This window comes from Phodopus roborovskii, unplaced genomic scaffold (assembly GCF_943737965.1).
Source record: "Phodopus roborovskii unplaced genomic scaffold, PHOROB, whole genome shotgun sequence".
Classification (NCBI taxonomy): domain Eukaryota; kingdom Metazoa; phylum Chordata; class Mammalia; order Rodentia; family Cricetidae; genus Phodopus; species Phodopus roborovskii.
Window position 1 is genome coordinate 7,049,175 of NW_026126558.1, and position 27,679 is coordinate 7,076,853.

The following is a 27,679-nucleotide window of genomic DNA, read 5'->3' on the forward strand; positions in this document are numbered from 1 at the left end:
CTTGCCTTTGAGAGCTCCACCATGATGAAATGTAAGCCAGATGCCCCCAAGGGTACCCACAGCTCACACTCCCCTAGCAGTAAGGGCCAGAGCAGGAATTCCATGGTAGCATGGACCTGGAAATGACTATGCATCCCAGCACTCATCCTGGGACCGGGTAACCTGGGGAAGTCCTCTCATGGTGCAACAACACTGAGCCTCTGTGGCCATAAATACACTTTATTTCATTAGAAATGCATAATTACACTGTGGAGCACTTCCCCTAGCAGCGGGTCCGCAATGCTCCAGCATCGTTAGCTGTCTCCAACACCTATGTCAGGACCCTGAAGGGAGCACACGGCCAAAGCTTCTGCTACTCCACAGTTGTGTTTCTGTTATGTGTGGTTTGGGGTTTTTGTTTTTTGGGGTTTTTTTTGTTTTTTTTTTTTTTTTTTTTCTTTTTTGTTATAAACACCATAGCAAATTTAAAAAAAGCTGTTTAAACAAAATATTGTAGTTCTTGTTTTTCTGAATGTACTCAACACGCTCTGCACTATGCTTCTCCTCCGGAGACCAGCAATGGAATTCAATCCTGAGGCTCCTTCCAGCAGGGGGTGGCCAGGACTCTTCCCCAAGGGGAGGAACTCTCGTGTGCCCTGCAGAACCCACAGTTGCCCTGCTGAATCAGGAGAGCAGGACACAGGGCAGTGTCAGTGAGCAGCTGTGGTGTGGTTCTCCTACAATGTCTGGTCTCACTGGATCTGGATGGCTCCATGCTCAAGCTGCATTTCAGGCTGCAGAGTGGGCTGCAACGCTTCAGCCGTCTGCAAGGTGGGGGAGAAAAGAAAGCTGTTCTACAAAAACACAGCAGCACATTTGTGTCAGCAAGCCACCACAACTTTCACATGCAAGTCTCAGAAGCTCAGGCCACCCTGACCTGGTGGGAAACAAGCAGACCTCACACTTGCCCAGGAGAACTTGGGCCATAATGCTGCAAACTCTCCATCCTTACTTCAGGGTGCCCTGAGAAACAACTCAGATTAGCCATGCATGTTCTTAACCTGACACATTTGCCTAGAATCTCAGGATCACACTGACTTCTACAGAAACTGCCCCAGTGTTTTAAAGTAGCATTTTGGGACAGTTAAAAACATGGTGCCTATCAGGGATATACATTAGAAAGACTATGCAGTCACTGTTTGAAGGTGCAAACTTGCAACCTTTGAACGAGTCATTCATTGATCTTCCATCTCAGCTGTACTGAAGGGGCACTAAAAGATAAGCTACCAGGGTTTTGGTGCTGAGTCAGCAACAGGGCCTGCACCACATGAGGCAGAAGTCTCAATAGCCACATCTCCACAGTACTGGCACCTGACAGCTCTTACTGTACACCTAAGTCTTTGCTTTAAGAAGGGAGGAAAAGGCAGAGTATCTCTGTGAGTTCAAGGCCAGCCTGGTCTACACAGTGAGATCCAGGAAAGTCAAAGCTACATAGTAAGATCCTGTCTTTGCAGGGGGGGGGGGTATGAAAAAAAAGTGACTTGTTCCTCTCTCAATAATGGGGATGACATGGCTGAGGCTGTGTCTAGCTCACTTAAAAAAAAAAAAAAAAAAAAAAAAAAAAAGGTGGGGTGGGAAGAGGATTACAGTTCAGGTGGAAGGATGTGGACTGCAGGTGCTTTCTATGAAGCTCCGCTCAGCATGCAGAAATAAGGCCCTGGGTTTTATCAAAAGTTCGCAAAAGTGAGATCAAGAGGGCAGCTATATGACAAGCTAAAGGGAGTAGCCTTCTGAGGCTGGACGGGTATTATGGCTGGCTAAGACCTAAAGATTGGGAGGCGTTCACCTCAGCCCAAGTTCCTTCCCTGAGAACCTGGAAGAGTCATTACTAGGCCTTTAGGGAACACAGCTCTCAGTGCTGTCTCCTAGGGCACCTGGCCTGGCAGCTCCATAAGCCTTTCCAATTCCTGAGGCAGATAGGCCTCAACAGCCCCTGGGGGAATCATGACCAGCCTAAGGCGGAGGGCTGGCTCTCAGGCTCTCAGGTTAGAACCTGCACTGCTCACTGTCCCAGGCCCACAGCACAAGGAAGGAGCTCTTACCAGAGCCAGCTAGAGGTATACACAGGGAGGTAGGAGACGTGTCCACTTGAGGCGGACTCAGATGTCTTGAACCTTCTGCCTCTCTACCACTGTCACCTACCTTGGTTGGGCTAAGACCACATGAGCCCTGGCCAGTGGGATGGATGGTCTGCCTGGCAGATGACTGAGTTCTCAGCAAACAGAGGCCCTGACTCTGGGCACCCTCCAAGAGTGGCTCTGAGGAAAGTGGGGGCAGGGCAGAGCTTTGGTCTAGTTTCAGATCTAGATAAACATTTCCAGACAGCATCTCAAGTACAGCTCAAATTGCAAACTGCCAGAACTGCCCTCACATCATCACTTCAGGAGTTAAGAGTTAACAAAAGACCCATGCCTGAACTGCACCTGTGTGCCTCTCTACAAGGGTTCCTACCTCTAGAGGAATGTCAGACACAGCCCAGAGTTCCTATCTACTAGGGAGGCTGGTGGGACTGAGCCTGGGAGGGACAAAGGACTCACCTGTGCTGTAGCTGTGTGGTCACTCACAGGTGCCAGCTGGACGTACTGAACCTGAATGTCACTGCCCTGGAGAGGTGACCCATCTACTCCTGTAGCAGCAGGGTCCGAAGAGGCCACAGCTATGAGTTGAGCACCCTGCAGTACCTGGGGTTGGGGACAAAGTCAGGCTGGTCAGTGGACCCCCATCCTCTCCTGGTCCAGAAGCAGCAGGAGGCCCCCGGCCCACAGCAGATTTAAGTGCAATGTAGCCTCACTTCCCACTGCAGAGAGACACCTGGTTAAGTGAGTATTGAGTTTTTGACTGCCACGGAATTTGCCACATCCACATATAGCCCTCTGCAAATATCCTTGTTAGACATTAGTCTATTAAATAGACATTAGTCTATTAAAGCCCGTGTAAGAACAAATAAGCTAGAACTTGGAAAGAGCTAACCAAAGAAAACTGCACAGGCACACTGAAGACATAGCAGGAGAGTTTAACAACCCCCTGAGCAGAGCCCAAAGGGAATCAGTAGCTTTAGATAGGAAAACAAGGAGAGGGAAAACTGCAGAGATGCTCAGTGGGTACACTGCTTGTATGCAAGCATGAGGGATTGAGTTTGGATAGTCAACATCCACACACAAGTCAGGAATAGCTGTGTATGTCTGAAGCCCCAACAGAAAGACTGCTGGAGCTAACTCACCAGCCAGCCCAGCCAACACAGTATGCTCCCGATTCAGTGAAAAACCTCATCTCAGAAAAAATAAGTTGATGATAGATGAGGACATCAACATCCACCTCTGCACGTGCAAACACAGACACAGCACAGGCACACAGCAAGCAAGCAAATGCAAACACGCAAGCGTGCGCGCGCGCGCGCGCACACACACACACACACACACACACACACACAAAGAAAAAAGAAGAGCTACACTATGGCAGGGAGACTGGAGGAGTGAACAGGTTCCTAGGGGAGGGTGTGACCAAAGAGGTAATGACACCCAGAAGCAAAGTCACTATAGAACATAACCTTCAGGCCTTTTTAGCTGTGCCCATCATTCTGACCCTGCTTGACCAAGGCCCTGCCTCAGAATGGATCGGGAGGAGGGGGATAGGTCTGGGGTGACCCCTCCTCTGGTTAGCCTTCCTACTGGCTTACTTCCCACAAAGTCCACTTGGTGCTTACACAACTGGTCAGGTGGCTCTAGGCAGGCAATACAGAGTCTCTTGTCTGGTTACTCATAGTTGCCAGGAACTAAGGTGCCCTTTATTAGGACTGTGTACTATTCTAGGAGGGAAGGCCAGGAGTCCCAGACATGGAATCCAACAATGAACAGAATTGCCCATATCAAAGACACCTTTGGCAAGATGGCACTCATCCTGTGATATAAAGAACACAGCATGTGACATGGTTCCCCACAACCAGAGACAGCAGTACAAACTCACCAGGGAACTGCTAAGAAGAGCTGTACTTGTAAATAGTGCTGGCCTGTCTGTCAGATACATAACATGTGCCTTTTTAAAGGACACACTCCAAGTAAGAACAGTGTCTTTTATACTAATGAGGGTCTGCCAAACCAAAATAGACTAAGTTTTGCAGGCAGTAGGAAAATATTCTTTAATGACTTGAAAGCCCTTTTTAATGTTTTTGAATAACTGAGAAAAAAGTGAGACAACTACTTGGGGATATGAATGCTAGCAGACCCATGCTTGATGTCATCGTGGTAGTGTCACGAAGTATCTTTCATAAGGGGCCGACAACAAGTATTCCTTTGGAAACTGGCCAACCTCTTCCTTAGAGAACACAGTGGCCGCTGGGTCAACCTTACTTCCAGTTAGATTCTGTTCACCTATGGAGGCCCTGACAAACTCAGCTCAGAGGGGAGCCAAGAGACAACACAAATAGTGAACCTAATGTCTAGCCTGTCTCTGCACATAACTGGCCCTCATGACCCACCTCTCTGGACCTGTTTCTGCTTGTCTTGATGTCAACATGTGGGGATAAGAGGACAGTCTCCTTGGCCTCATAGGAGCCACAAATCCTGGTCAGCCAACCCTTGGGCCACAGTGGCAGACAATAGGCTGTGCAAAATCAGGGGAAAGCTGGTCATTACCCTTATTCAGGTGCTCAAGTTCAAGTTAAGGAAAAGGAGTGTGCAAGTACATATCTGTGTAATTGGTTTCCAGGCAAGTTCAAAACTCAACATAAATATCTGCCTGGTATTTCTACCCCAAAATACCTCAGCATTACCACTACCTCACACACCCTGCTCTGGCACAGCTACTGCACAATGCTACTGGCCACTCCTTCCCTCTCCAGAGCAAAGCCAAGCCAACAGATGCTAAGTTGCCCAATAGCTGGCTGACAGTAAACACACCTTGTTTTAGACAAAGCTTGTCCCCTTTCAGGGGGAAGCCTGAATAGAGTAAAATGACCTGGCTTTTTTCAAGTCATTGGCAGGCTTCCTCCTTTCACTCTGACTTGTAGTCAGGTCCATTATTTTTGCTCAAAACTACATTTGTCTAGGCATTGTGCTTTGCTTCATATGACCAAGCAGTTCAACTTAAAACAAAAGCAAGAATTTTACATTTAGAGCAGATGGAGCTCTTGTTTTGGGGACAGCTTTCGGTAGTACTGGGTTGGAACTTTGGCTCTTCCAGACCCTCCCACTGTGTGAGTTGTCCTTGCCATCTCTCGGTCAGCCAACATAGCGTGGGACTTCTCCTTCATTTACTCACCCATAGTACCTCCTGCCCTCCCCACTCAGCAGCTCTTGTGGATCTCAGTAGGTCCCACATGCTCCCATGCCAACCCTGCATCCCACTAAAACCATGCTCCAGAAGGAAAGGACATCAGTACTAGAACTGCTGCAACAGAGAATGATCCTGCCTCCATGGATAAAAAGCTGGTGGGGGGGGGGGGGTGTCTCTGAGCTCCTCAGCTGGGTCTGTCTTCCTAGTCAGTCATCAAACCATATGCTTTCATATGCCATTAATAGTCTTCAGACACATATGGTCATACATGTGTATACATGCATGCATGTACACATAAGGCACATACCTGTTCATAGATACCTCATTAGCTCTGCTAAACCCCTAACATGCTTTCCTCCTATGGTGTCTCTGGTGTTTCTGGCTACCAAAGCAAGCTCTTATCCTCAGGCCTCGGTGGATATACCAACATGAGCAATACCAGTTATGTGGCAGCTTCTGTAAGTAAGCCTAGGCTCACAATGTGTGGCATCGTCTAACTTGCTGTAGGTTCTCAAAGGGCCATATACCTATGTGGCAAGCAGGCCCTGCCTGCTGTCCAGGTCTTTAACCTGACCCTTCTTCTCTTAGTCCCTAGAAAACACTGGTCAGGCCACCCACATCTCCCAACAAGAAACACTTACAAACCTGGATCATCTCATTTCCAGCAGGCAGATCAAGTGTGTCTCCTCCCAGAGGCCAAAGCTGGGAGGGATTAGCCTGGGCCACTGAGTCACCGCTGACAGGAATGGGATTCTGGCACAGGCCCCACGACTGGAAGAGATCAGAATGGGGGCTATAGGCTTGGCAGTGACATGTCAAGCAACAGATCCCACCTTGTGGGGAAGAGATAGGAAAAGGGGGAGGTGCTGGCACACCGTGGCTACCTGGTTTGCTATCTCCTGGGAACTCAGAAGCCAGGCTGCCCTTAGAAACCCCAAGTCAGGATTTGTAACATAACCACAATTTCCCAATCATGTTACATTTTAACAAGATTCCCTCATAATGAGTTTAAAGTAACTGTAGCTGCTTTTAAGAAAACTTCTGCAATCATGGAACCTGTTTCCCATAAAGCTCTGCCTGTGCTGACTGCAGCAAAGCAGCACTCTCCCTGCTCAGCGCCCCAACAGTGCTGCCTGCCAGTATTGCCAGTAAAACCACTTTCTATATGAAAACCTGTAAGAAAACCTGAATTTGCAATGTTAACACAAAGGTGTAACTTGACCAATCAATCAACGAATGGAAACAAGATTCTCATCTGGCCAAAGCTTAGAAGAAAGTCATGGCTTTCAAAGACTAGAGCTACTAGGCCTGGACCCTGGCTATGGGATCTGACAAAGTCCATTTCAACTGTGTGGAAGAACTGGTGCTCTCTCACTTTGTCTGGCTTCTGTGAGAAGAAACGTGAAGATCAACATTCATGTCAAGGGTGCCATCCATCACCATGATCACAGGAAGGGCACTTGCCTGGGAAGGCCTGGCCATACCTCAACTGTCCAGTTCTGGCCATGCTTCCTGGGCCTGCCCCTGTGTGTCTCTGGTCCACACTTCTAAGACTCATCATCCTAGTGACTAGTTCTCTACCAACAGGAACAGACATGTACCTGTTTTGTTGTATGGGCCATTCCCAAACCTGCCTCCAGTACCAGAGGAGGGAAAGCTCCAAGGCACCTCCCAGGAAGTTACCAAAACAAGCCACCTTCTAGCGTTATTAGCATGATGGCAAATAATCCTAACACTTGATAGGGAGAAGCAAGAGATAAGGAGTTCAAAACCAGTCTTGGCTATTTAAGTAAGTTGGAGGTCAGCCAGAGCTGTATGAGACCATAACAACCCAAGTATGGTTTCACTGAAAATGCTCCTCCGGGTGAAGGAGGACAGCCATGAGGAGGACTCATGCAGGAAGAACCAACTGGGTGGGCATGGGCTGTTCACCCCAAGAACTTCTTTGAAACACTGTAGCCCAGGAGAGTTGCCAGGGCAAGGAAGATGACATCTGGCATCTATCTTTACAAACAAGACTGAGGAAGGTCCCAGCAACACTAGAACACTTGCTCTGTGACTAACTCAAGCACCCAGCAGGTATCTACTACTAACGCTGGAAATATGTGCTGCATGTGCTCTGCCTTGTTTAGAGTTACCTGTCACAGCACTGTGCAAGAGTAGTACAGGTGTACTGCAGTAAGCACAGGAAGGCCCGCTACACTCTCTAAGTCAACCACATCCTGGTCTCTGGAATGTCCTGGCAGTGCTTTGAGAGAATAATGCAAGTTGAGGTTTGGCTTTAATGTTAAGTTGGTGGTGGATAAAATCCGAAAAAAGTCAAATCCCAGCTTGTGTTGGGTGTCTAGGGTACATTTTGGCTGCCCAAGAAGACCAACTACTCAGTCTGTTTGGGAGATCCCTGCTGCAATTGGCAAGAGTCTGGCTGACATGAGCCCTCAGCTACAAAAGGAATACAGCAATGTAGGCCCCTATGCGTGGCACACAGGGGCAAGTTTCCACTTATCTCCCAATAATGAACTTTCAGTTCCTTCACCCTTCCTGCTTACTTTGCATCTGGAACAGAGCCCTGATGTGCAGGTTCTCCAAACAGGCTCTGGAATGTGGAAATGTCTGACAGTAGTGAAGTGAGTGCTGGCACCCAAGCCAATAGCCACACCCATCACCTCCAGGTAGCCAACTCCAGCTAGCCTGCAGATGACCTCCAGTGAACTTCCCAAGGGGTAGCACAGCACTGAAGCACTGACAAGACAAAGACAGGGACAGGAACAAGCATGTGCTACAGTCTCAGCTTCATTAGTAGCAACTCCCCTAACACATTTTTGAAACGCTGCCAATTTTTCAGACATATGAAAAAGTGGCAGAGGGCAAGAGTTTGGAGCAGGGCACTCAGAAACCTGGGAGCACTGTGCTTTGGAGCACACACCATCTGGTTTTCCTCCATCCACTGTCAATTCTGAAGCTCTACTTAAAACCCAACTGAGATAATGCAAAACTGGTGCAAACCCTAAAATAAATGCAAGAAGCCCCAGGACCTTTCAGCAGTATCTGCATATGAAACTGAGTCCCACCAAGAATCTACTAGGAAGCAAAACCAAAATAAAACAAAGGGAAACAATTGTGCCAGGGCAGACACTCACTTGTGTTGATTAGTGTGTGGCCAGCCTGGCCACAGCTGCAGGAAAAGCCAAGAAGCTTCAACTTGTTTCTCTTACTCACTTGATCCATCCAAACAAGGGTCTTTCCCCAACATCAAAGGGTAGCTTTCTCCAAAACAGTGAGGTGCTAGAAAGACAACTATTCAACCAATGCCTGGCCCAGACAGCAACCATCCACAAACTTATCATTCATGCACATATTCTCATGACAAGTCAAATTTATTATGCCTTGTTGGCCCGTGTGTGTGTGTGTGTGTGTGTGTGTGTGTGTGTGTGTGTGTGTGTGTGTGTGTGTGTGTGTGTGTGTGTGTGTGTGTGTGTGTGTGTGTGTGTGTGTGTGTGTGTGTGTGTGTGTGTGTGTGTGTGTGTGTGTGTGTGTGTGTGTGTGTGTGTGTGTGTGTGTGTGTGTGTGTGTGTGTGTGTGTGTGTAGGAAGTCAGGGCAGAAACTCAAACAGGGCTGGAACCTGGAAGCAGGAACTGATGCAGAGGACATAGAGGAGTGTTGCTACTGGTTTGCCTTCTCTGGCTTGTTCAGCCTGCTTTTTCATAGAAGCCAGGACCACTAGTCTAAGGGCAGCACCACCTACACACCACCTACAATGGGCTGGGCCCTAATTAAGGAAATGCCCTATAGGCTTATCTATAGCCTAATCTTACAGAGGAACTTTCTTTTTTTCTTTTAATTTTTTAATTATTAATTTTAAGTAGCTGCCCTTCCCTCCTCTCCTCTCACTCCCTCCCCCGAGTCTTAATTGAGGTTCCCTACTCTCTGATGACTTTAGCTTGTGTTCAGTTGGCATAAAACTAGCAGTACAGTCATGCAGCCCTGACTCGCCTGGGCAGATGTGCTGGGATTAAAGGCATTTGTACAAACTCAGCTAAACTACAGATTCTTGGGGCCCTTTAAAGAATTTTACTGAACACATGTCCTCGAATTCCATTGTGTGTGTGTGTGTGTGTGTGTGTGTGTGTGATTGGGGGGGGTCTGCACTGTATGCATGTGTTTACAAGGAAGGAGGAAGAGTGGTGGCACACATGGTGAGGCCAGGGGACACTGTCAGAGATCTTCCTCCATTGCTTTTGTCTCCCTCCACTGAGACCAGACATGAATCTTGCTGCTTTCCTCCCTGAATTTGCCTGTCTCTGCCTCCAACGCTGGGGTTCCCAACACACATAGCTATGCCCAGGTTTTACATGTGCACTAGATATTCAGACTTAGGTCCTCATGACGTAAGTGGGTCCAGGGGCTATGCAATTGTTTACCAGACCATACTCTAGTGCCCCTGGTTGCAGGTGATTTTTCCTACCATTTCATCTCCAGATCCTTGCACACAAAGCAAGGAGAGAACCTGGGCAATGAGACAACAGTGGTGCAGTGATCACATGCAGGCCACCTGAGACGCTCCCAATCTGCAGACTATCCACTCCTCCAGTACAGAGCTCTCCTTGACAGAAAGTGGGCTTTGAACACAGAGCTTAGCTACAGAGTCCTGAACTGTGGGTGTTTAAGGTACAGGAAGCTGGAAAGCATGCTACCAATGTGAGATGGAGCAGGGAGAGTGGGTCCTGTGTACTGGACTATATCCCTTCTCAAGTTTGATGAACCTCCCTTTCTTAGTATGACCTCACTTAGAAATAAGGCCCTAGTGGATAAAGACAGGTTCTAACATAAGAACATGTATCTCTCCAAAGGTAGGGACATCTACACACAGGCTAATTCTAGAAGGCCATGTAACAATAGGTGCTATCTGAAACAATGTGACCACAAGGACTACCAAGGACCTAATGCAACTGGTAGGAAACTTCTCTAGAGCCTCCAAAAGTAATGGAAGCATCCTGGCCTCTTCTGCACACTTCTATACAGGCGGCCTGGGCTCTGCTGAAGAGCCTCTGTATAGGGGGCCTGGCCTCCTCTGCACACTTCTGTAAAGGCGGCCTGGCCTCTTCTGGATATCGCTAGCCTCCAGGACACTGGATGGGGCTTTTTTTTGTTTGTTTGTTTGTTTGTTTGTTTGTTTGTTTGTTTTTGGGGGGTGGCTCTAAAATCCAAGTAGAAAACAGGGGCCTGGGGATCCAAATCCCCAAACACAAAAGTCTGTCACTTGAGTTCCCGGTAAGAATTTCCCAGAATACCCTGAGGCTTCTGGAAGCCCCTGTCCTCTCCTGTAGCTGCTTTGGACCAGCTCACTGCCCTTCAAAGGAGCCACCAATGGTCTCCCCTAACTGCTCCCTGAGTCCTTTCCATAGTCTCTATGGGATGGCCCCTTCCTAACAAGAGTGACAAAGGTGGGTGCTGGGTCCCTGCAAAAATTTCTGAATGTCAGTAGAAATTTACAGTAACTTAATGTAAATGAGTCATCAGAACCCAAAATATACAGTCAATGGTGGCTTACAAAGCCAAATTCTAGTTCTATATTGGGCAGAGTGGGCTCTTCAGGTAGCCTGAGTAGGTATGGAGGAAAGAGCTTCACATTCCCATCAACAATAAGTCCTCCATACACACACACACTAGAGCATGACCCATTTGGCTGACAAGATAGGGCGGGCCGGGGCACTCTAGCTGCTCACCCTTGTTTTACTTGTAGTTTGAGTGCTGCCAGGCCCACCGTTTTCCACCTGACCCACAAACCCATGATGCGGCTCAAGCCTCCTAAAGTCAAGCATTTTTCAGAGTCCTGTGCCCCAGGGCTCTGCTAGCATGGAGCACAGCACTCAGTCTTCAGACTCTAACTCTGACCCCAGATTAGAGAGAAAAGTGAGAAGCAGGGGAGGATGAGAAACTGACCGGCCTTGACATACTTCTTGAGAAGCACAGCAATACCTCTCACCCCCACCTCAGAGGCCCTGGCCCTGAACTGGGAAACAGCAACTGTGTTCCCACTGAGGCACAGTGGCTGTTCTCAAACACAGTCACTTGGAAAACCAAAAGCTTCTAAACACCTGATGGCAGTCAGTCTTTATGCTAAGTCATGACGTCACCAAGAAGCCACTTTGACTTAACTGAATTCAAAACATCAGCAAATAGACTGCTTCGGGTGTAGAGAAACTGCGAGAGAGGAAAGAAAAACAAAAACAAAAATCAAAAAAGCACTACCAAGAGTGGATCAGGGCAAAAGGAGAGAGCCTGTGTCCTGATGTCCTGATGCACAGGTGTCCTTGTTCTCATGGTAACACTGGGCACTGGAAGAAAGACCCAGCACAAGGAAGGCTCCTTCTTCACTGTGGCTGCACTTCAGAACAGAGCCATTCCAGGGATATAAGCTTTCCAGCTATAGAGTCACCCACTGAGGAAGCCATGTACATGCTTCCCTCCTGCCCAAGGCTGGCAGGAGGTGGCAACAGAGTGGGTGAGAGGAATGGGTACTGAGTGAATGACGGATATTGGAGCTGGAAGGAGCTATATGAAAACACACAGGAAGAGTGCCCAGCTGGGGAGGGGGGTGAGCCAGAGCCTAAGACCATAGTGCCTGTTTCTTCGGCTATGTGGAGTATCTCAAATATCAGAGGATTTCACAGCCCTTTCAGTCAGCCCAACCAAAACAGAAAGAATCAGGATGCCTGGGACAGGAGAGACACTAGAATACGCTAGTGTGGGAGGCAGGCAAAGAGCCGGGTACCCCAGTCCAATAGCACCTGGGGCTACCTAGGTTGGCGCCAGCCAGGGCTCTGGGTACTTGGCACAAATGTTACCTTGTTTGTTATTCCAAGCTGCATTCTGCCTGTTAGGAAACACAGCCCAGGACACTGACTCGTTTGTCCAAGTTCATAAGGCCAATAAAACCAAATGAACAGAGGAGGCCTTTAAGGCAGTGTCCCACCCTGCTGTCCTCCATGGTTGAAACCACCACTTGCCCATGACAGGTTTGTTAGAAAAGAGCAAGGAGAATGTTAGATCATGCCACCAAGAAGTGCAAAAATGTCACAGGACCCCAAACAAGGAAACTATTTACACTGAATTTTTCCTTCAGCATTTCTTATGAAAGAAAACAGCCTTAAGGCTAGGACACCTGCTGATGGTTAGCCTTTCCCCACAACATGCTTCCCAGCTCTCTGGAGGGGGCCTGTTGAGAATACCCCCAAAGGAGATGGTATTGCAAAAAACCAGTGTTTGGGAGCTGACCTGCTCCAACTCATCATGTGGCACCCAGGTACCAGCCCAGCAGCCACTGGCTCTGCCCCTAGACCTGTGAGAATTCAGTATTCACTACTTTTGTGACATTGTTACTGCTCTCCCCTCTCGATGGTGCCATGCTCTTATTATCACTGTAACCTAAATTTACAACTTGAAATCTATGGACAACCAGACCTGTTGGTGTAGGCCTATAACTCCAACTATTTAGGAGGCTGGGTCAGGAGGGTCCCAGGCTCAAGGCCTTTCTGAACTACATGTTAAATCAAGTCCTAAGCTAAAGAATGAATTCAGGGCCAGCCCGTGCAACTTAGTGAGACCCTGTCTCAAAATGAAAAACACAAAATGAAGCCAGACATGGTAGCAAAGGCTTTTAATCCTAGCACTTGAGGGGCAGAGGCAGGTAGATCTCTATGAGTTTCAGACCAGACAGAATATAAAGCAAGACAGTCTATAAAGCAAGTTCCAGGACAGCTGGAGCTACATACACCAAGAAACCCTGTTTCAGAAAAAACAAAAAACAGAAAGTGTTTTATCACTAGAAAAATGATAAAAATCAATCAAAAATGATTCTGTGATTCCAAGGTCTGCCTTTGCCTTATGGAATGTGGGATATAGATGGGAACAGGGGATGGTAGCAATGTGATTGTCCTTGGGTATGTTTGGGCTGTTTTGAATCTGCATTGCCTTATACAACTAGCACAGCCCCTTGAAGTGCCCCAGCTCCAGTGACCAGAGGCTGAAACCACAAACATGAGTGAGCATTCCTCCAAGTTATCTTTAAAAAAAAAAGTCACAACATACTTTCCAGCCACAAACTGTGTCCAATTTCTCATGGGACTCTGCCTGACTTCAAAGGCACTTCTGTGTCACAAGCTATGAGACACAGTACCAAGAAAGTCCCCAGGAACAAAAACAAGAGCCCAGAGTAACATGTGAGCCTGAAACTTCCTTTTCACTGCCCGGGTACAACTCAACAACAGGTCTCTGGCACACTTGGCCAGAAGTCCATCTGTTGTGGGGTATTTGTACACTGTGTGAAGGTATATTGCTGTGACCGGTGTAATAAAAACCTGAATAGTCAATAGCTAGACAGGAGGGAGGGAGGGAGGGAGGGAGGGAGGGAGGGAGGGAGGGAGGGAGGGAGGGAGGGAGGGAGGGAGAAATTAATCTAGGCAGGCAGGAGAATCCAGGAGACATGGAGAGGAAACAGGATGTGCAAGATGGAAGAGAAGTAATGTCACGTGATAAATATAAATGGGTTAATTTAAGTTCTAAGATCTAGTGAGACTAAGCTAAAGCTGAGCTTTCATAGTAAGTCTCCAAGCCATTGTTTGTAAGGTGGTGGCCCGAAGAAAAACCAACTACATCTGTCCAATTCATACAAGCCTCTGTCTGGAAGCATCCAGCCACCCCCATCCTGCTGCCCCAGAGGACATGGAGCTGTGGAGATGGCTGAACAAGGCACCTGAAGTTTGTTTGGTCAGCTAGATGCAGGTACTTGATAGATGTTTACAAGTTTGAGAATGAAACCATTGGCAGTATTCCTGCCTATCTGCAATTAGAGAGAAGTCTGTGCCACTAGGCCTAGCACACATAAAGTTGTTATAAAGTTCGTTTTTAATTTTTTAAAAATTACGTACCTATATGTGGGTATGAACATATGAATACAGGTGCCCAGAGACCAGAAGTGGGCATCAGTTCCCCTAGTAATGTAGTTATAGGCAACTGTAAGCCAGCCACCTGATGTAGAAGCTGGGAACTAAACCCAGCTCCTCTGCAAAGCAGCAAGGGCACTTAGCCAGGCCCAACAATGTTTAAAAAGGGTTCTAATATAATTCAAGAGCTATCTTCTGACTTATTAAAATGATGGAAAATATATTGGTATTTATAGCACAAATGTCATTTGTCTGGAAAACTGGAATATCTTAGACCACTAGACTAAGCTGACAACAATAGTCATCTATTACACATTGTGGTTCACAATATGTGTGGTGTGTCATAACCAGTATTCAAGAGCTAAAATGTGAAGGGGGACAAAAAAGAAAGTGAACACTACTAAAGCTACAGAAGCCCATGCTGCCTTGAAGAGCTAGTCTGACTGCACACATCCATGAGAGAAAGACCCTGGAAGTCATGTGTGAAATCACTCTCACTGAGAATGGAAACCCAAACACAAGCAACTTCAAAGGCACATCACCCCTGTCTAGGCACACTGCTATCCACTATAGAACTAAACCACCCTTCCTGGGTAGCTGCCCCAGGTACCAGCTGTCAATGTGAACAGCCCACAGAGAGGAAGTTCAAGAGGAAGTGGCTCACATCAGAGCTCAGGCATGTGGATAAAGTGATTATCTAAGACCAAAGCCAAAGCCAGTCCTCAGGGGACTTCTCAAGATAGCCAATAGTTTACTGGTCTCAAGAAGTCCTCATGACCTCAAGAAGGTCACTGTTTACCATTTCAGATGCACCCATCCACTGTACTATAATCTTCAATCCTATGGCTCTTGGAATTTAAGGACTTTTATTTTCCAGTATCTTCTGACAACCCACACAAATTAAAAGACTTTACTACACTGACATTGTGAAAACTGAAATCCCTCTGACAATAAGTTAGTACTGTATTAACACATTTGTCATACCTACAGCCCCTACTCTGGAGCCCTACCCTGTTATAACCTACTGCATGAGGGGCCTAGATTTCCCTGCTTGGCCTTCCCACCAAAGCTCCACCCAACCAATTCCATCAGGCCATAACTCTATCCAGACCACTCCAAATGGTACTATCCCGAGCATGCTCACAGCTACAAAGAGCATTGGCGAAGGTTTGTTACTCACCTTCCAATGGTACTTTTGGCTTCACTTAAGAAGAAAGACGTCACCAGTTTCAATCAGCTTAAATAATCTGCCAGTCTCTCAGGCCAACTCTCAACAAAAACCATCAGAAACAAAGCTACAAAGCAGTGAACAACCGGAGGCCTAGGCTCAGCCCCATACCTTACTCTGACAAGCTTCCCCATGGCTGTAGCTAGAACTAACTAGTGAGCATATTAAATCTAACTCTAATATACATGTCAGTCAGCTTCCTCCTGAAACTTAATGTCACATAAAGGATGGGAAGCCATTACAAGAAAGCACACTGGCCAGAAGCTAAAGGGAGATTTGTGCATTAGCCTATATATATGGGTGCTGCACTCTGAGAGTAAACTCAGAGCACTCAGCCACACCCAGAGGAGCCTGATGTGGAGCCAAGATAAAGCACAGCTTTGAGAACCCAGCCAAAGGCCCTCCAAGTCATGTGTTAAAAGATTCTGCTGCAGTTTACATTTCAGTATCCAGGGAATCCCCTGACTCCTCCCTCTACTGCCCAGAGATGCTGAATACTGGCCATTGTAGCACTGGCCTAGAAACCTGAAGTGGGAAGTACAATTGGCAGACAGCAGTGACTGCTAGGGCTAGAATGGCCAAGAGCAGCAGAGAACGTCTAGGGCTGGAGACTGACTCTTCCTGACTGTGCTTGTCCAAAGGGGCTGTATACATTGGGAGCAGCTGTGCTCCGGTCCCCCAGAGGCCAAGTTCAGGTGAATCTGACCTCATTAACACTGAATCTCTGCTGCCCAAGTCCTCCTATGACAGTCTCCCTCTGGGGACTCAGCCATCCTTTTGTCCTGCTGCAGTCTTGATGCAACAAGCCCCATTACCTTCCCACACCAGACTGACAAAATAATGGTGAATTTATGAACTCAAAAAAAGGCAGTCACAGCCAGGTGGTGGTGGGGCACACCTTTAATCCCAGCACTCAGGAGGCAGAGGTAGGCAGATCTCTATGAGTTTGAGGCCAGTCTAGTCTACAGAGCAAGTTCCAGTACAGCCAGGGCAAAGGATAAAACCCTGTCTTGAAAAACAAAAACAAGTCAGTCATATAAATGTTTCTAGAGCTTTGTAAAGCCAGTGCATGGAGTTAGTCTTCAGTAAAACATTTCAGGCATTCACACCAGATGAAGGAAAACCTAAGAACAACTCAAGATAAAGAATCCAAGATCCACAGGCACGATCCTCTTAAGGGCTCAGGAACAGGAAAAGTGACAAGGCTAACTGTCCCCAGCACAGGACTAGGGACTTTAGCTCCACTGAGGACATCAAGGTAAATGGAGCATGTGTGCCTTTTGAACCATAAATTAAGCCATTCTGAGTAAGGTTACTGAAAAGACTTGAGAATTGGCCAGATGATAAAAATGAGGACAGAATCTTTATAAGTAGAAAGCAAAGACAATTGGCTAATGGGCCTGCAGAAAACAGTTGCTTCATGAGCACACCCTGTACACGACAATCAGAAGGCAAGCTGCCTGCGGGAGAGAAAAGGATGCCAGCAGTGCCCTTTGATGTGTGGTCCTAGATACACTGACACTGGGAAGCAGGGGACAGAAAGAAAGTATGGGGCTCACATGTGAAAAGAATCAGAGATGTACAAGTTACTTCTCAGTGGAAAAAGTGACCAGCATTGCAGCTTCTTGCAAGGAGACTGCTTAGAGCAGAGTGGGTAGTGAATCATGGCTGGCAGCAGTGACAGGCTTCTGAGGTACTGGGGACAGAGGTAGAACCAGAGATGTCTGCCTTGGCTCTTTCATAGCCTCACTGCCCCTGATAGAAGCCTATGGTTGTGACCTGAGCTATCATGCTTGGGGCTAGATGCTGGGCTCTCTGCCTTCTGGTTAGGTAGACAGGGCCAAGGATCAAGCAGGCACTTCTGCCTACAATCCAACATGAGTATCATACTCACACTGTGGAAAGCCTGATGTTTTTTTTTTTTTTTTAATTCCAAGTGGAACTTTATTCACTATAGAAAACAATAAGAAACTGAGGTCCAAGCTTTGCTTTCCTTATCTTTGAAAAGGTGCATCCTTCCCATGGGGAAACACCAATATAACAAACACAAACCACAATGCCATAAAAAGCAGAAAAAGGAACCAACTATAATGCTGACACTCCCCAAGAGGAAGGCTATGAGAACTTGTTCCCAACTGCCCAAGATTGGCAGGAATGACTAGGGTTCTCTTTAGCTCTGACTCTTTCACAAAGTGGGTGGCAGAGGGAAGATGCATGGTTCTTCCAGCACAGAGAATTTAGGAAAAGAAGGAGCAGAGCCCCCTGTATGGTGAATGAGCCCTATGTGTCTCTATAACTTCTTATGCTTTATTATACAAACAGGAGCCTGTTCTGACTAGACACAGTGACCCAGAGCTAAAACCAACCTTCATAAAACTACTTAAAGGCCACAGAAGTGCAAATCCTCACTGCTGCCCCCAGCTTCCCTCCACCCTGGAGCACTTCCCTCCTGGGGACCCATGACCTGGGACACTTCACTAAGCACAGAAGTCCTTCTGGGTATATTCAGTAAGAACTGTTCTCCTTATCTAAGAAGCATGAAGGTGTTTACATTTGACAGCAAGAAGAAGCAAGCCTATCTTGTCCTACCTGTGCAAATGTCATCACACTTTCATGGGAAGTTGCAGAAAGCAATAAACTTGAGGGAGTTTCTTCTCTGGTGCAAAACTAACATAAAGCAGGCCAGAGCCCCACCTGTACACACCCCTGAACACTTCATCCCAGCTCCCTCCTGCAGGAGGCAACCCCACCCCCACCCCACACCAGTGTCTCATGCTGAGGAATATAGACTTTGTGCAGGGCATAGTGAGAAGGTATGGATGGGGATAGATGAGCATTTTACCTGTCCATCCTGGCCAACGTGATGGATCTGCAGATTACCCTAAACAGTGAAAAAGGGAGACAAAGTGAGAACTTCCTTAAACTACTCAGAAATAACCAGGAAACCACTAATTCTACAAAAGCCCAACCCCTTTTAGCAATATAACCCACAAAAATAAAACAAGTATTAGAAGCTGAATCTATTTTTGTTTCTCTTGTATTAAAAGCACAAAACTTTAAACTTGATCCCTCAATTCTTACACCCAAATGAAAATGTCTTTTTTCTCCCTTTTTATTTAAACAGGCATGTACAAGTATGACCCACAATAGGTAGAAGGCCACGCTCACCACTCTGAGTCTATAATGTACCTTCACAGATCTCATTTTATACCATTACCAATTGTAAAAGACAGCTGAAAACATCCCATCACCCCACTGAGCCAGGCAGACTCTCCTAGAGAGCTCCCCAGGTTCTGCTGGAATAGTATAGGTCCCACACACTGAGTATGAGACTGTGTGTGTGGCCTTGTGACCCACAGAGTGACACCTGACTCACCTCACTGTCCTGTGTGATCTGCACCTGTTCCCCTTGAGGCACCTGGGCAATGTGGAGGTGGCCCTGTGGGATCCACAGCAAGAGAAGACACCAAGAAGCATCAGAGAAAAACAAACCCAAGGAAACAACAAGCACCCTCTGCCAATTTCATGCCTTATCTACTCTCAGCCCAAGAGAGGGCAGGGACTGGCCAGCTTGGTGCAATAAGTGCACAGCCTGAGCTCTTCCCACAGCCTCCTAAGTAAAGGTTCCAACACATTGTTTATGCCATCTGCTGAACTTTTAAATGTTGCTTAACAACTAAGAATGTGCAGTCACTGGGGACCGCTAGTAAGGGTGGCAGATGGGAGGAATCACTAGTGTGCCCTATACTGAAGTGGAAACACTTCATGTAAACAACTCATGTAAGCACTAATAAATATGGTTCCACAGAAGCCCAGGGTCTGACACCTACCAAAATCCTATCTGGGGCTGGAGAGATGGCTGAGGTTAAGAGTACTTGTTCTTGCAAAAAACCTGAGTACAGTTCCCAGCGCCCATGTGGGGTAGCTTATAATACCCCAGCTGCCCAGGGTATGTAAAGCCCTCTTCTGGTCTCTGTGGATACCTGCACTCACATGCACAAACCCCACACACAGACACACATGCATACGCATAACTAAAAATACATCTTTTTATTTTTTAAAATCCTATCTTAGCTCAAGTATGATCTCATAGCAAACAACCTGATGCAGGTGTTGGGCTGCTTCTGCTTCACTGTGCATATAAACCTATGCCAAAGGAATCTATCCCCAGTGCTTTAACACTTCCCCACTAACCAGATGAAATGACCTGTTGGTGTCTAGTCAGTTACACAAATCCCACAAAACCCACCACTTACAGTCACTATGTTCCCTTTAAAAAAGCCCCTCAGCCAGGGGACAAAACGCACTAGCATGATCCTGAGCCGCTCTCAAAGCTCCTTGCTCTCCAGCAGTTTCTGGGATGCATACTTCCTGTTCTGCCACTTCCTACTATCTGCCCAGAGTATGCAGAAGACTGCCTAGCCTTTGTGCTGCCTATAGCTCAGAACCCAGGACCCTGGCTGAGTCATGCCATTCACTGTGCACACATTAAAGAAATGCTGCACAGAAGCCAGGGTCATCAGCTTAGACCTTTCCACTATGAAAAGCTGTCTGACATCATGAAGTAAAAAATATGCTTCCAGGGAGACAAGCAGAAACAGATTCCTTCAAACAGGTTGTATACGTATAGGTGTCCTCAACATTTATACAGGACCAAGAGATGGACCATAGGGACCGGTGAATGGTTCTGCAGGGGTTTCTATCACTGGGTTGTCCAGCAGCAGCAAACAGCCATGTGCAAGGCTGTCATACTACTTCTCTAAATGAAGGACTTTCATCTGCCCTCAAACTATCAGTGTCCTTTTTCTTCCTGTGCCATCAGCATCCCCCAGCTAGCTCCCCCACCTCCCCAGACATGTGAGTAAGAAGGTACGTACTACTTGCACCTGTCCATCCTCTCCAATCTGGTGGATCTGCACCTGTTGTGCATTGGCCAATGCGTAGTGTAGAGCCTGTGGCTGCGACTGCTGTAGCTCACTGGCGGGTGGAGGGGTACCCATCATGGTCTCTGTGGAACACAGGAGCAAGTGTTAGGATTCTCAGGTCCCATATATAGAGTGAGTCACCTCAGTCCCTCATGTGTCCCTCCACCCCCCCCCCCAATTCCTGATGAAGAGGGAAGGTACCTTGTTCCTAGATTCAGATCAGCACATCCCTCCTCTGCATAGCGTCAACAGCAAGTCATGGAAATTGAGATGTGTGACAGAGGTAAGCATTGTTCAGATTCAATGATCCTGTTGCAACAAACTCTTTCCTACAAACATCTAGATAAACTACTAACTTCCTGCAGGTCTGTCCACAGATATGACCCATAGGACTATGCTGTAGTCAAACTACATCTGCAATACATTTTATCTCCTAGGTTTAATTAAAGTAAGGTACATTTGGTTTGATATATGGTATGCTAAATTTAATTGTAATACAAACTATAATGAATTTTCTTACTGTACTGGAGACTGAGTCTAAGGCCTCCAGCATGTTAGACATGTGTGGTGAGATTAGACTATCACATTTATTATTCTCTCTTCCTAGTTAGAAATATCAGGTATTAGACTTAAGCCTTCCAACTTAGGACAACTCTATTGTAAACTCAGTTATGCCTTCACCCTAGGACTAGATATGTAGCTCTTAAGTTTGTATTTTCTTGATTTTCCTTTTCTTAGAGCATACCTGTTATTCACTCTTTTTTGTATATAGTTTTGTATCAAGCCTAAATCTTTTCTTTAGATTAAAAGGGGAATTGTAGTGAGATATTCCCTCTGTCTGCACCTGTTGCACTGACCACGCCCATTGGGGGATGGGGACAGGTGTGGAAGTGACCTGGGGGAACTAGGTCTGAGGTAGGGGACCCTAGAGGGATGGAAACAGCATCTGGAGTGGAGGCATCCTTGGGACGAGAACTTGCTGGCATTCATCTGTCTCTGTTGTAAGTTATTTCTCCCTGAATAAACGTCTATTCAACTTATCTGTTTTTTCCTTATTATTCCTTATTATTCCACAACAGACATGTGTTCCAACACTGAGCACGTCTCAGCCTCTAACTGTAATGACATCACAAGCAGAATTTTCTGAAACAGGATATTAGGGCTTAAGATTTTCTTTTTCAATTTTCAATGTATATCATGCAGTTCCATGACAGAGTTGCGGTAACTGGTCAGAACAAACCTCTTGGACAAACAGTGTAATGCCCTGAACCTTAAGAAATTGGGCTGCCATTACGTGTGGACGAAGAAATACAAAGGACTCTAAAGAAAAGCTCACTGTCATATGCTTCCAAAAGGCACTTGTCACCAAGGATGCCAACCTGAGTTTGATCCCCAAAATCCATACTGATGGAGAGAATCTACTTTTGCAAGATGTTCTCTGACCTCCACTCATATGCATGCCACATGCATTCTCACTACCATGTACACATGTGTACACACACATACACAGAGGGCATGCATATGAAAATATACATATAAAATAAATAAAATGGAATAAAAGATGGATATTTATCTATATAATTTTTGTTCTTCAAGACACAGGTTCTCTGTATTGCTTTGGAGCCTGCCCTGGAACTTGCTCTGTAAACCAGACAGGCCTCGAACTCAGAGAGATCCACCTTCCTCTGCCTCCTGAGTGCTGGAATTAAAGGTATGCACCACCAAGGCCTGGCCTTTAGCTATATAAATATTTTTTAAGGGAAAAAAAGAAACTCATTTGCAGTATTTTGTGGTGGTCCCTTGTCTCTCCACTAACAATTCTAAGGTAACAAGTTAGCCCAGCTGGAATCAATACCAATTCCAAATTAGCAGAATTCTGGCTTAATTACATTTTAGCATCACCAAAATAGCCTTGAATACCAGAATAGCTTTGCTAAGACAACAGCAGATACAGACAGAACAATGACAAAGATTCCAGAAGTCCCTTGGCCTACCCACCCACTCTGCTTAATCAGATCTTTGCCAACAATTGTCTCCTCCTCCACAGTTTACAAAGCAGTGAATGCTGAGTGGCAAGGACAGCCCAGGCCCTCTTCTGAAAGCAAATGCCTGTCTGCCTTATTAGCCATGGCTTGAAATTATATCTACTATCTCAGAGGCAGCTCTGAGCTAGTCCCAAACAACACATACCCAAAGCCACTGGAAGATGATTACAGTAATCATGCTTCATGGTGTTCTCCAGCCTCCCCAACCCCAATTCCCTTGAATAGCACCCTCCCAGCCACAGGTTCTCTTCTACTCCAAACAAAAGATCACAGAACAAGGTCAGCACTATTCTCATTCTAATGATGTCCACTGGTGGGAGGATAGAGACCATCGGTCAAACAGGAAAAAAGAACAGCCACCTGGAAGTAGCTTCTGGGGATGATGCCTCGGTCAGACCAGAACACACACTACAGGGCTTGTCCATTGCTCAACAGTCACCCTGGGACCTGACGGCTGCCAGAACTCCTCAAACATGGCATTCCTGGGGACCTGCCCAGAATCTGGGCACTTAATATAATGCACAGGGGCTGACTGCCCACACAAGAAGCCAGTATCCATAGCATCTTAGAGAAACTGCCAATATGTTTGTAAACAAAGCAGCAATAAGTAAATAAATAAAGCAGTTAGCTACTAATTCAAAACAGAAAAAAATAAAAATTAAAAAACAGACTATAAATACCATTATGCTAAGTTACTATCAAGTGGAAAGAAACACAAATAACTACAAGAGCCCAACCACTAATAAGTAAGCAAGCTTGATATTCACTAGAGCAGGAGCCACAGAAACAGGCACAAGCACCTGAGTCTCCACTTTTGTTGGCTTAAAGACCAGGACTGGACTATGATAGATTTGGGGTAAGATCTGACTCATCACAAGACCCTATCCAATAAACTCTACTTGACTGTAATTCCTTACAAGTTCTAGATAAACAGCTAGCTTCATCTGCATAAAATGCAGGCATCTCACAACTGCTCCCTTTCTCTCTAACTCTGCTTGGTAATTTTTTGAAAATCTTATTTCTTTCCTTGCTACTATATTTCTATTTCTCTTAAGTCCTTGAACCTAACTTTAATAACATTTTACTACAATGGGCTGTTAATTCCAGACGAGGCCTCCTTAGTAACTAGGTTATTTTGGTTGGTTAGATGGTTGAAATTCGGTTTTGTTTGTTATCTGTTGTCATAGGTCACATTTTTCCTGTTTCTTGGTATTAGATCTGAGACCTTGTGAAAGTTCCCAGATTAGGTATCTGGATTTTGTTGTCTTCCTATTAAACTGATGAAACCTGTGGCCAAGTGTGATCTCAGGTTGTCAGGAGTAATGGCTCAGCAGTTAAGATCAATGACTGCTCTTTTCAGAGGACCTGGGTTCAGTTCCATCACCCATATGGTAGCTCATAACCATCCATAACTCCAGTTCCAGGAGATCTGATGTACACTGATGACCTCCTCCAGCACCAGGCATGCATATGTTACATAGACTTACATGCAGGTAAGAGAAAACACATGCATACATACATAATACATACATACATACATACATACATACATACATATACACACACACACACACACACACACACACACACACACACACACACCTTAAAAAAACAAACAAACCAACAAAAAAACCCTCTGTCTTTTCTCTGGGGAGAGCAAAGCCAGAGCCCTCTAGTTCTCTCCAAAAGTCGGTCTTGTTTCCAAGGCTTTTTGCTCTGGCTTCTGAGCACCTGGACGCCTCTTCAGCCCATTGTGAGTCCAGCTGCTATTCACTGCAGGCATGTTTAGCTCAGAAAACAGCAAGAACCCAAGGGAACTCTGTTTGACTTGGGACCTCATTTCTAGGTTCACCAGGTTCACTGCTTGGGCTCTCACAACACCAGTCTGTCTCCTCAACTCCTAATTCAGGTTCCAAACTGTGCCTTGGGAAGCATGTTGAGTGAGGACAGGCATGCCAGCTTCTTGTTTTCAGAACAGGTGCCATTTTAGGAACCTTGGAAACAACTAGAGCTCAATATCTGATAACCACCAAAATAAGGGAGGAAGAGCACTTTCTGGAAGATGGTCAAGGAGGGTTCCAGGTGACCAGCTTTGTAGCTTCCAAAACAAAGTCCCGGGCAAAGCCTGTACTGAGAAGGAGCCCTGCCAGCCCCCTATCCACTGCTACTCTGGGTCCTGAGCTGACCCCCAATAGGACTCAGCTTTCAGGAGCTACTGCTATTGGCAAGAAAGCCATAAAAAGGAGTTTAAAAGATTATTTTAGGGTTGAGAACATAACTCAGTGTGAAGTACTAGAGGCAAGATCACCCAAGACCCTCAGGCACAAACCCTAGCACTAGAGTGAAGACAGGAGGGCAAGCCCATGGGTAGTGCTCAAAGAATTTGTCTCAGTGATCTTGAGGACAAGCCTGAGTCTACAACCTCAAACTAAGACTAAAGAGCAGCACAATGTGGGCCCTCCACCCTTCACCTACAGCCACTCTGCAAGTAACAGTAACTACTGTTGGGTTGTAGGACACTTGGGAGATGAGTAACCAGGCAATACAAGGAAGGTCCTGCACAAATTCTTCTTGTTGGACCTATAAGGTAAGATACGCAGGCTTCATGCTCTTGCCACTGTCTAGCCTCACATTGAGTGGGGCCATACTCTCTGTGAGAAAAAAGGCTTCAGGGCAGTCTTCTCCTGAGCATACCTGAGGCACTATATGAGGATGAGGACGGTGTCCTCCGGGAGAAGCTCTTGACTGCCAGGCTCTGGCCTCGCTGCTTCCGCCGCCATGCTGTACGGCACTTGGAGTCAATACTCTGCTTGATCCGGTACCAGTCAGATTCCGTGATTCCAAATTTATAGAAGAGGTGACCTGAAAGAACATATCCCAGATAAAAGCTATCAGAAGTAGGCTTTGACCTGGGCCCCTCCTGTTGAGAGCACCAAACACAGAAGCTGAGTGCTGCTAAGAGACCTAGCTGACCTGCTGGCATATTCCTGGAGGGCTGGTTCACCCTCCAGAAAACAAGGCAGAAAATCTAACTGCATGAGGGAAGAGAGTCACTCAGGTCACTAGGTCAGCAGGATCAGATTCAAATACTTATCATTCTTCATGTCTATTTAACCTTTAAATAACCTGACTTCACCCAAACACCAAGGGAGCTGACTCCATTTCTCACAAGTTCCAGACTCCCCAGGTTCCAACTTCTCTTGCCCTAAACTCACACCATTCTGACTGCCTAGGGAAACAAATGGAAGCTTCACCCTGTACTCATGCAAGTCCTGCTAGAGCTGTACAGTCCGTTAACCTCTGATCCTGTGCTAGGCACACCCAGACCAGCCAACAGTACTTTGTCGTCCCTCCTCATCCAAAACTCCTCCTAAGCATGGCACACCTGCCTTCTAGAACACCCATCCCTTTTCTAATGTACAGGAGCCTCACACCGTGTTTATATACACCTTCTTCCTTGTAAGTGCTGGGAACTTGGTTTTGGTCTCTGATCTGGCACTCTGTAAACACTGGCTATCTGCTCAGTGAGCAGCAGTTATCTGAAGCTATTGGGCCAGTGCTCCTCGTCAGATGCTTGCTCCTGTGTTCTTACCAGGTTGTCTCCTAGAACACAAGCTCCTGGAGCACAGGGACTACTCCCTGAAGTTGCTTGTCACCCTAGGGAAGAGTACTACCCACACCCCACCACTGGAGGATGGTGTGGGAAGCCATGCACATGGCATAGCACCTATTGGGACCCAAATCCTTGTGCATACAGAGATGCCAGGAGCATCACTGAACAGCATGCAGATACTGTCACTCAACAATAAAGAAATCAAAGACATAGAAGGCCACCAGAAACAGATGACAGAATAGAGCTGACAGACTACTGCAAGTCTGGCTCCACATCTCACTCGCCCATGTGACACCCCTCCCTTTTTTCTTTATAGAACTTATTTTTTTGTATAGTCACTTCTTAACTTTGCCAATTAAAAATTATTTTTATTAAATCATGTGTGTGTTTTTTATTAGGGTGCATGTGTGTGCATGCACATGTACATGAGTGCAGATGTCCACTGAGAGGTCAGAGTCATTGGATCTCCCAGAGCTGAAGCTACAGACAGTGTGAGCCACTGGTGTGGGAGCCGGGAACCAAACTCAGGTCTTCTGAAAAGCAGTAATTGCTCTTAACCACTGGACCATGTATGTTTCCAGGCGGGGCCCTTTGTTATACCCAATGGCACCAGGGAAAAATGATGGTGAGTACATCACAATACATTCTCTTCAACATAGTGACCTATGTAGCTGGCTCATGAAACTTCACTGATTAACAGGAAAATAGAAATTAAACTATAATAAAAGTCTAAGTTAGAAAGCTTCCTGTTTTGACTATTAAGACCACTGTGTTTAGATCATATGCTGAGAGCTAAGTTACTGCCCAAACTTTAAAACTGCTGCCATTGATACCAAATACAAGAAATAATGAAAACAGAGCCTTTAAATGCTACATTAAGTATCTGGCATTAGGAAAATTTTTTGGCCTACAAATTTGGCTGCCAAGCGAACACAAGTGTAGATCATGGTTTGGGAAAGGCAAGGCAGACTCTTCTGCAGATGCTCATAGCCTTAGTGTCCTTTTCTCCCCAATCCATAAACCCCTGGAGTTAGGCCATGGTGTCTAAATATGGGGCACACTGGCCCAATCCTCTGAAGCTCCAAGGCAGTCTCTATCTAAGAGAGGTGTCAAAACCTTACCTTCTGTGGGATATTTGATAAAGCTATATGGTTCCTCTGGCCCCAGTACTTCCCCCACATGGCTGTCTCTTTGGTAAAGACAAAGTATCTGCCTCCTCTGAGAAAAGCCAAAGGTGTGGCCCCAGTGAAACTAAATACACAGCCAGCCCAAGAATCATCCTGCATATGAGCAGAGGCCACCACTTGCCAGAGTTACCTAAAATGAACCATCTAGGAGGTTGGGCATCAGACTGGGTCACTGATAAGAGGGGCCTGAGCTTCTTACATGCTTTCCAAGTATCTCCAGGATGATACACAGACAACCAGCTTGAGCAAGTGGTGGAGGAAAACACCAAGATCATGTTGGATACTAAAATCGGTCCTAGAATGCTACTGGCCTTCAATATAGCCAGATTAGCCCATGAGCATATCACAGTGCCAAGGCAAGGGCAAGATCTTCCTGAACAGATTCCACTAATGCCACTGGACAGCTTAAGAACACTGTGGTCAGT

At 46.3% G+C, this 27,679-nt stretch overlaps 1 protein-coding gene across 1 annotated transcript in view; it reads right to left on the reverse strand.

Moving 5' to 3' along the window:
- Window positions 1-203: 203 nt before the first annotated feature.
- The window catches only part of Banp (BTG3 associated nuclear protein), a 70,353-nt gene continuing 42,877 nt past the window's right edge, over window positions 204-27,679 (reverse strand). Inside the window, 7 exon segments of the mRNA XM_051201855.1 lie at window positions 204-803; window positions 2,577-2,720; window positions 5,956-6,081; window positions 18,327-18,365; window positions 18,861-18,923; window positions 20,362-20,492; window positions 25,149-25,316. Of these exon segments, the coding sequence (XP_051057812.1) occupies window positions 732-803; window positions 2,577-2,720; window positions 5,956-6,081; window positions 18,327-18,365; window positions 18,861-18,923; window positions 20,362-20,492; window positions 25,149-25,316 (743 nt within the window). The 3' untranslated portion in view covers window positions 204-731.